The sequence below is a fragment of the Prunus dulcis genome, chromosome 3 (assembly GCF_902201215.1).
Source record: "Prunus dulcis chromosome 3, ALMONDv2, whole genome shotgun sequence".
Taxonomy (NCBI): domain Eukaryota; kingdom Viridiplantae; phylum Streptophyta; class Magnoliopsida; order Rosales; family Rosaceae; genus Prunus; species Prunus dulcis.
Window position 1 is genome coordinate 20,847,290 of NC_047652.1, and position 9,805 is coordinate 20,857,094.

Below are 9,805 nucleotides of genomic sequence, written 5' to 3' on the forward strand. Positions count from 1 at the left end.
TAAGTGCGTGTCCATGTATTGACTAGATACTCTAGTTTCTCAGTGGACGGTAGCTTCTTGGATCACACACCAAGTTTTCTTGGATCACTCATTAGTATTATTGCTATGCTGCTATCACCTCTTTCTACTAACTAATTAACCTACTTCTTTCATTTTTCTCTTTCTCGCTATAAACTAAGGGATTACGATCTACCTAATGAAAAAGTGTCTTGATTTATAGATTATTGGTTTTATGTTCGAATCCTCATGACACACATGACATCTTGATAGTGTGGGTGTGAAACCCCCCTCCCCTTTGTAGTTTAGACTATCGCTTGTAATTTTAAAAAAAAAAATTAAAAAATTTTGAGAAGGACAATAGTCCGGTGACTTTCAACCATTGATACAATGAGACCCACATTTACATCAATGGCCACGGATGAGTGTCCCAAACACTGCTATGGACTAAAACCACATGCTAAAAGAACCTTGGGATGATGAATAAGTTAATACTATTGTTATTCTTCTTGAGTACTAAGTGGGCAATAATTTTGGGATCGTATCATTAAGTATGATGTATTCTTTATTCAACTTTTTGGAAGCATGGAGCTGGTGGACTATAAGTTTTATAATACGTATTATATTTAATGGCAAACTAAACAATGAAGGATATACAAGGTTTGGTGCAGAGTCCTAGCTAATTGAGGACATGAAATGATGGGGATTATTTGCCAAACCCCACCATTTATATGTAGGCTGAAACATCAGCTTTCCAGGTGCAAAGTTGTTGTCAGTTTAAGAGGTCTGGGTTCAATTTTTATAAGCATTTGCGTCATGAGGCTTGACCTCCACCACTCCAATAGGGAGTTTATTAGTTTAGGCATGCCTAATTCATGTGGTGAAATCTGATTTAGTACCAAAAAGTAATTTAATATTATCAGTGGCATCATCCAGATGATATGACCACAATTAGTTTATCAACACTAGATTCATTTACAGAGAGAGAAGTACATGAGGGATTTTGAGGTAACCATCCTAAAAACTCTCGTCAGGAGAATGCAAGATATTCCCTAATTACAATGAGCTTATTTGGTATTTCACCCCATAAAATCTGATTTATTAATGAAAATTCTATAAACTCCCAACTGCTTTCCGAAGAGCATCCAAGCAGAGGCTCCAAGATCAACCCCAACCCAATTATCTGTACATGACACTATCCTTTGCTGTATTAACTTAAGACCACAGCATAAAGTAGCCCCTAATTACTGCTTGTATAAATTCTCAATGGCGCATTGCATAAGTTAAAAAAGAAAAAAAAAACATGTATTTAGCATGCAAGATCATGTGCTTCTCAATGGCTCATCTAACAGTTGCAAACATTCATGTGGATTTGAGTAGAAATAATCTTCTTCCTTTGGTTTATCTGCAATAGAAACTCGTTTCTTTGGGCTCCCCATCCGATCAGCATGAGCTTCCTTCACAATAGAAGAGAACTCATCCCAGCTCAATGATCCACTACTGAATTGTTCTATTAAACCAATCAGAAGTCTTCTGTCCAATAAAACAGTCTTTTTGAAACCTAAGAATCTGAAATATGAAGAAGCCAAGGAGAAACATTATCTCAGATCAAAATAATTCTAAGACCAAGCAAGGGGCAATTAACAACAAACATCTTATCTGGCTAGAACACTAAATACCAAAAGAATATTACCTCCGATGGCCTTCAACAACTTTAGCCATATTTCCATCGTATGTAGGAATAAATATATCACTCTCTAGGGAGACAAGATAGTCCAATGCTGCCCTTTGAGAAGAGTGGTTTGGGAAAAGCCTCAAGTCCGAAGGCTCCAGCAGAGTCTCTTTTCTGACCTGTTCCATAAAGTTCAGGCAAATTGTAATGGAAAAGCCCTATGATGTATAATTGTTGGAAAGGATGCTTCTTCTTCGTTCTACTTACCAAGTTAGGAAAAGCAGATTTCAAACTTTCCATCCTTCTGTTTCCACCATATATTTCTCCAGCAGCAATATAAATTTGGACATTGTGGTCAATACCAAGTGCAACCAAAACTAGAGCAGTTTCCTCTGGTGTTAGCGGGCACAAACCTTCTAGCCTTTTCATTTCAGAATTTATGTCTTTTATCTTCCACAAGGGGTTAGCATATCTAATAATGTGTAAGATCCCATAATTAAAAGAGGTTGATAAGCATAACAACTAAAGATGCACAAAAGAACAAAACTAAAAAAGGACCTACCTCATTCTTGTGAGTTCTTCTTCCTCATCATTGTTGCAACCATGACTACAGCCAGAGAATGCCAACATATCCATTTCATATCTGAGATGAAGGGCCAGAAAAGGGCCTTTTTCTCTCAAAATTCTGACAAGCTTTCTGCCAATTTCCTCTATCTGGGAAGTGAATCTCAGAGCATGGAAATTAACTCGGCAGCGCAACTTCTGAACCTCAAGAGGGAGCCCATTATTAGCTAACCGAGCATCTGTTTTATTTAAATGTACTACTTTGTACTTCTGCACCAGAGGTAGGATCTGTTGGCAAACAGCTCTAGAATTAGTGAGAATGGTCATATACCGTAAAAGAAAAAAGATGATGCTCAAATACTTGTCTTTTGAACCAACCTGATGAAAGTAGTAGGAAATGTTGGACCAACTAATAGGTGGCAACGAGTATACAGCTCTTTTCCTGACCCTTGGCGGCAGTTCCTTTAATATCCGAACCTCATCTCTCAAGGATGCAATGAAATGATCAACATCAAAGATGTCTTGAAACTCACTGCCACAACAAGGGGAAAGCTTAGAACTTAGATGTTCCTTATTCTCATTAGGGCCCTTACAATGAGAAAATCCTTTCCTTATAATTTTAAGGGAAAACTAATTAACATACCTTGCAGCCCAAAAAGAGTTTTTATCCAGCTCTGGAACAATAAGAGTCACATTTAAGTATCTGGCAATTGCAACCATATCACAGATCTGCAGCAAAGTGAGAAGTGAGAAAAATAACATGGTGGTGAAAACAGAATAGCAATAAAACATCCATCTAAGATAAGAATGTTCATAATTGTGATGAAGGAGCTAGCAACTCACGGCGGCTCGCATTTGATTCAGTCCTCCATTGCAAGAAACCATGAGATAACCATTATTCTTGTAAACCCCTGAAATAAATAAAAGTAGTTCAGAACTAACAAACAACATTCGAATTCCGAACTTTTCATTGAAAGAGAGTATCTATAATGGAATAAACCAATTACCAATGAGCCAAACAAATTAAAATCCACATGAACAATGGAAATATACATAAAAGAGGTCAGCATCTTCAAGAAGATTATCATTCTACATCAACTGTTTGGAATGATATTAAAGTAAGTTCATTACTTCGGTTGCCTGAAACATGAGTTCTCTAAGTAGTAAATTACACACAAAAGCGATCAAGGTTTTTATTAACAAGCTCAAAACTTACTTTTTGGTGGGAGAGCAATTGGGATTGGAAGCTTAGCCAATTCAGCATGCGCAGGCAACTCTAATTGAGTGCAGGGAGGACAAACCTTGAACAAACTTGGCCCCCTTAACAACCATATTCCAACCAGCTGAACTGCAGAAGCCCACACCAAAGCTGTAACAATCGCCCGAATGATCAACAACCATGCGTTCGTCTTCAATATCGAACTCTTCAATTTTTTAACTCTACCCAAGAACTTAAATCCCATCTTCCCCTCTGATCTATAATCACACTTCTCAAAGTCCTCTGCTTTGCACATTGTAATTTGTAACAGATCAAAACACCTTCATCAACTACTGACCATCAGAAAACTGAACTCTTCAAACACCAAACTTATTGCAATTCAACACAATCTTTGATAGACAAAGGTGATGGTGATGCTCCAATGCTATCTATGCACAAGACAAGGTGGTCCTCCAAGAGTTAATAACATAGTCGAAACGCCTCGAAAGAATAAAATATTTAAACTTTCTTTAATTCTGATGAAGTTGGCACTAAAATAATCAATAGACCAACTCTCAGATATTTACTTCGAACCACCCAAAACTTGTCACCTATGACCCTCCACCAATACTCATCAAAACCCAGAAAGCAAAAATAGAAAATTTTAACTAAAGCTTCTCCAAAGATTTCAAAGAATGCAACTTTACGCTTAATCTTTCCAAACCCAATAATCACTTTGAGTTGCTCTTAATTTGCCGGTAAGATTCCGGCCAATAATCCTGCGTGAGTCGCCGGAAAACTTGTAGAATGTGGTTGGAGAAAGCAGAGAAGCACAGAGCGGATGAGGAAAATAGCGTATAGTTTCAATGAGAAACAGAAACACAAAAAAGTCTACAATCAAGGGTCAAGTCAAGTGACCGCATTTATAGCAAGCCTGGCCAAACTAGGATTTCACACCCTATAGAATTAGAACTCTGTTCACCGTCTCCCATTATATTTTGTTTTTATTTACATAATTAAACTTTTATAAACACTGATATCACTATCGTTTCTGCTTTAAACACCAGAATACATACATACATGGTAGTAATGGATATAGATGAACTCAAATACAACTCACCCCAAGTTTTTTATATTTGGTTTTAGATTATTGTTTGTTGGGAGGAAGTGGATTTGCAACCAAAATCTAATTACAAATTTACAAGTCAGCAGACATGAGAGATAATAAAGTGTAGTGGTATAGATAGACCACCATACTTTATTTAGTAATTATTTTCGCACCAAAGTTGATGGATGCAGTACACTGCAGTTGTTTTTGCCGTATAACTAAAGTAATTGTTTTGTTTTGTTTTTGTCAAATGTGTTTTGACTCTTATTAAAAAAATAATAAAAGAAAGACAAAACCGTCATTCTAGGTAATCTTCCATTGTGGTAAAATGGAGGTATTGAAGTTGTACTTGAAAGATTGATTATTTTACCCAACTACTACAACTTTTTCATTCACATTGGTCATTCAAATGTGTATAATGTGTTGAATAAGAAAACTGAAGTATACCATATGAGATCATGGAAGCTTATTCAATATACCATCATTGTGAGCAAGAGTACACATTTTTAACCATCCAAATATAACTAGCTATGAGGTTGCCATTTCTTGTAAAATTTGTGCCAAAAAAGTCATGCTAGGTTACCATTTGGATAGAAGGTACAGCAAATCTTGATTTGGGCCTTTTTGTTTGCTCATGTCGTTGTGGTAATGTTATAGATAGAATCTAACAGTTCTTTACAGTTGACTCTGGTGTGAAATTAAAAAGAAAAAAGCAGAGTTTGCATTGCTATTTTATTGTTCAGCATTCCGTCAGTGATGGGCAACTTGCAACTTTCTTTTAGTGATTGGCATGGGCAGAGTCCTACTGATGTCCTCTCACCACATGTGAACATTATACCAGTACAGAAATTTTCTTTTTTATATGAGATGGAGAGACCAATTATTCTAAAATGAATAAAATACCAACAAATAAATTAAAGAAAACAGAGCATCTGACACTTTTGGCCATGTCAAAGCAAAGTCATGCTCTGTTTTTTCTTTTTGTTTGGAGAAAGATATGTAGTTTTGGAGTTTATAATTGTGACAAATCTCCCGTGATTGATTGTATCTGCCATTTGACAGAGCAATTTGCTTGCTGCATGAATATCACTTGGTTTTGATCTCTCAAATAAGAACATGCAATAAATAACATGGTGTTCATCAAAAGCAGCAGAATCTTTTGGCCAAAAGAGAAATAATCTTACAACTGTTTTCTTCATATTTGCTGTGCTTCAACAAACAAATGAGCGGTGCCCTCATCTGAGTCTTGGGCAAACAATAAACTTCACCAGAAAATCAAGAATATAAAGTTTTTTTTTTTTTTTCTGTGTCCACATGATGTATTAATAGTCACGGAGTGAAAGCTATAATATTATAATTGCTCATCATCACAATGATTGGGTGAAATAATCAGTAGAGCAAGCAATGATGGGGTTATTATTATAATATGAGGGTAGTGGTGGTCTTTTTAGTTCTATACTTCCATGATTCTATCTTCATCAAAGAAAGAGATAAGTAAATGAGAGCTGATTTTTCCACTTTTTTTTTATCCACTTACACTCTTTTTTACTTTCTAATACTTTTAAATTAATTTTGTTCTTTTTTGATCTTTCTCTTTCATATTCTACCCTTATTCTACATTAATTTCTTTTTATTTTACTTTTATATTATTTCTTTTTCTTTATACTTAATTTTCCAACTTGCATTTCATTTTCTTTTTCTTTATGTTATTTATTTTTCTTTACGCCATTAAATGAACATGATATTATTTTTTTTTTAATTTAAGAAAACCCATAATGCGTAATGAAGTTAATAAAAAGTTGAATTAAACATTAGAAAAAAAGAAAAGAAAAGAAGGGCGTAGTAGGGGAGGGGACGAGCTGCACAGTGATTGTAGAAGTGGGAACAATCCAGCAACCCTGTCAATCTATATCCCCAGCCATTTTCCCCACCGACACCCAAAGGCCCTAACTCTCCAAGCCACACTTACCTCCCCAACTCCAATCCACCCACCCACGTCTAATATATACTAATAAAAGCCCTTGTAGCCTTACCACAACGCAATGGTCCTTCCCACTTCTCCACCCATTGAGTAGCTCCTTTCCTTCCCGACTAGACTATGCCCTTCTTTCCTTTTTCTTTTTAAGTTTTTATTTTTATTTTTTCTAATGATATATTTTAGTTTAATTGAATTTTTAATGTATTTTAAAATTAATTCCACTTTTTATTGACTTTAAAAAGCTTTATAGGTTTTCAAAATAAAATGAAAAAAGATTATCATGTTCATTTAGCAGCAACTTTAACGGAACAAACCAAATTGAAAACACATGGACTATTTTGACATTAAAACCAAAGGCCTAATATAAAAGTGAAGTAAAAAGAATAATGGTAAAATAGGAAAGAGAAATAATGAAAAAGAAAAAGAGTATTAAAAAAATACTAAAAAGCGAAAGGGAGTATAAGTGAAGAAAATGAGAGTGGGAAAATCAGCTCCAAATAAAACTGTAAAAGGGCAGCTCAGTACATTAATTACCACAATGTTTATGTCATTCATTGAGAATTTAGCATATGCTCAAAATCCACTGATGTCAAGTACTAAGATGGCCTTCATTATTTTGGTGCATTATTTGTGCACTGAGAGAGTGGAATTACTCTGTGTGTTTATGGACATGAGTTTCTACTCTCCAATGATGAATGATTGTCAGATGGTCCAGGCGAATTGACTTAGGATCTGGTCGTTGATCAGTAAATGATCTTTGCAGGGCCTCTCAGCTGTCAAATAAAATGGGCCTCATAGTTTCTTTTGCATTAATTCTTACAGCGATCATCTTCATTATGATAAATGTTTCTTTGGGCGAATGGAGGTTAGACCAGTTAGTCTTTCATTATGATAAATGTTTCTTTGGGCGAATGGAGGTTAGACCAGTTAGTCAAACGAAGGCAGTATGCCTATCTTATTATATTTGAATTTGAACAATTTTTTTTGGCATATTAGAGTAGTTTAGAATTATCGCTCTTGTCAAAAGATAAATATTTATTTAGAGTAATTATAATTTGTAATAAGTGAGGGGACTAGACCAATTTGGTACCAAATATTGAAGTGTACAAAGATTAAATTGGATTAGGCTGTATTGTATGTGTGGAATTTTTATGAGTCTTTAGCAAAAATAGCATTTTGGAGTATGGGGAACATTTTGGGGTTCTATGATATGGGCTTTGATTTTTTTGGGCTTACTCAAGTTAGGTCAGAAACATAAAGCCCAAATTCTAAGGCCTAATCCAAATTTTAAATCTGAAATTCAAAGTAGTTAAATTTCATGAGTCATGGGATTGTGGCCCAATTTCTTTCTTCCCAAATTAGGGTTTAACAAGCTACTTTTTTTCCTCATCCTAGGGTTTTAGCACCCCTCTCTCTCTCTCTCTCTCTTTGGAAAAACAGCCATGAGGAAGCTGAAGTTTCACGAGAAGAAGCTGTTGAAGAAAGTGAACTTCTTGGATTGGAAGAGAGAAGGAGGTCACAGAGAAGCCCAGGTTCTGCAACGTTACCATGTCACCGGTCGCGACGATTATAAAAAGTATATAATATTTGTATTTTTTTTTTTAAAATTTAATGTCATTTTTATGGTGTCATTGGTCGCTCAATCTTAGTTTTTTTTTTTTTCCCGATTGAAAATTGGAAAATAGATATTCGGGTTTATGCCGGATGGTGCAGAAGCTGGTGAACATATTGAAGCAGATGAACCCAAACGACCCTTTTCGGATTGAAATGACCGATATGCTATTGGAAAAGCTGTGAGTTATTTGTTTATTTACGTGCTACAGAAATTGTTCTGTTAGGGAGTATACTGCAAATTTTGTTTTTGTTTTTTGATGCTGAATAAACTTGAATTGGTATGTTCACTTAGAAGTATTAATCTTTCAAAGCTGCATAGTAAAAACCCATAACAAGTTTTCAGCTTTTTGTTAATTAGCTCTAAAAGTATTTTTCTGCTAGACATTATGTGTGTTATATGTAGGTGATAGTAGTGTTGATATCGAAAATGAGAAATTTGAAGCAGTCAAATGTATTTCATTGCTGTTTGATATGAAGAGAGAAGTCTTTGGGATTAATCTCTTGTGTAATTTGTTGTGGAACTGAAACCAAAAGTGGTTCTAGTTGCAGATGGCTTGACTTTTGCATGATCCGGATTCAATAGATTTATCTTTGTTTAGATGCATGGTACAAGAATACTGCAGCGGCAATGGTAGATCTAGTATCATCTGTGGTTTTTAAAGTGTGATTCATAGTTAAAGGGTTTACGTTGATGACAGGTACAATATCGGTGTGATACCATCCAGACAAAGCTTGGCATTGTGTGATCATTTATCCGTGTCATCCTTTTGCAGGTAATTTTCAATTACTCCATTACAGGACTTGCTTGTCATACCTTGACGGGAAAATGTGAGAGTGAATTCTTATAAACTATTGACAAAAAGTTTGCAACAAATTAAAAGGGGTTCTCTTTGCAATTGCTATTGGCACTACCTGGAGGGTAATACTAATTTGTTTGAGTATAGTATGAAAATCCTTACATCTTTCTTGTGAGTCATGATGGCTTACCACACACAAGGAGGAACAAGAACTCTCTTCCAAATTTTTGCATGCACCACTCTTGTTACTTTACTGACGATGTCTATGTTTATAGACGTAGGCTTTCAACTGTGGTGGTCCGATTGAAGTTTGCTGAGCACCTGAAGGAGGCTGTCACATACATTGAGCAAGGGCACCTGCGAGTTGGTCCAGAGACTGTTACTGACCCAGCATTCCTAGTGACAAGGAATATGGAAGACTTCGTTACATGGGTGGATTCATCAAAGATTAGGAGAAAGGTTCTGGAGTACAATGACAAGTTGGACGATTATGATGCAATGAACTGAAATTAAAAGGCTTGTGTGCTAATTTTAAGGTTCCTTTGTCCCCTTTTGTTGGTGGCTGAAGAGAAGCGAATTCTTATCTTGCATTGTATATCATGTATCGAACACCTCACAGGGTTTGCTGTTGAGCGCCAAATGTGGCATTTTTGTGGCTGAATACTATCAACGTTTTTTTATCTTCATGTTGAAATGTATTTTTTTTTTAAATTTCCGTATGAAAACTGTTTTTTATTGTACATGGAAAATCCTTGATGCTTTTTTATTACAATTTGCTCCTATCATGAAGATGCAAAAAGGCAGAAGTAGTTACTCATATATTGTTTCTCGATATGGAAGATCCCAGCCATTGCTGGTGCTTGATCATAAGAATTGC

The 9,805-nt window shown here is 35.5% G+C and overlaps 2 protein-coding genes across 2 annotated transcripts; one reads left to right on the forward strand and one right to left on the reverse strand.

Annotated features, from left to right (window-relative positions):
- Window positions 1-888: 888 nt before the first annotated feature.
- Window positions 889-4,397, reverse strand: LOC117622107 (rhamnogalacturonan I rhamnosyltransferase 1). Its single transcript, XM_034352656.1, has 8 exons — window positions 3,450-4,397; window positions 3,077-3,144; window positions 2,877-2,962; window positions 2,612-2,765; window positions 2,232-2,521; window positions 1,937-2,141; window positions 1,691-1,848; window positions 889-1,566 (listed from the first exon to the last, which is right to left on the reverse strand). The coding sequence occupies exons 1-8, from the start codon at window positions 3,745-3,747 to the stop codon at window positions 1,320-1,322; spliced, it is 1,506 nt and encodes a 501-aa protein (XP_034208547.1). The 5' UTR covers window positions 3,748-4,397; the 3' UTR covers window positions 889-1,319.
- Window positions 4,398-7,880: 3,483 nt separating this feature from the next.
- Window positions 7,881-9,668, forward strand: LOC117621474 (U3 small nucleolar ribonucleoprotein protein IMP3). The gene is made up of 4 exons (XM_034351975.1): window positions 7,881-8,093; window positions 8,203-8,310; window positions 8,830-8,904; window positions 9,204-9,668. The coding sequence occupies exons 1-4, from the start codon at window positions 7,960-7,962 to the stop codon at window positions 9,433-9,435; spliced, it is 549 nt and encodes a 182-aa protein (XP_034207866.1). The 5' UTR covers window positions 7,881-7,959; the 3' UTR covers window positions 9,436-9,668.
- Window positions 9,669-9,805: the final 137 nt, after the last annotated feature.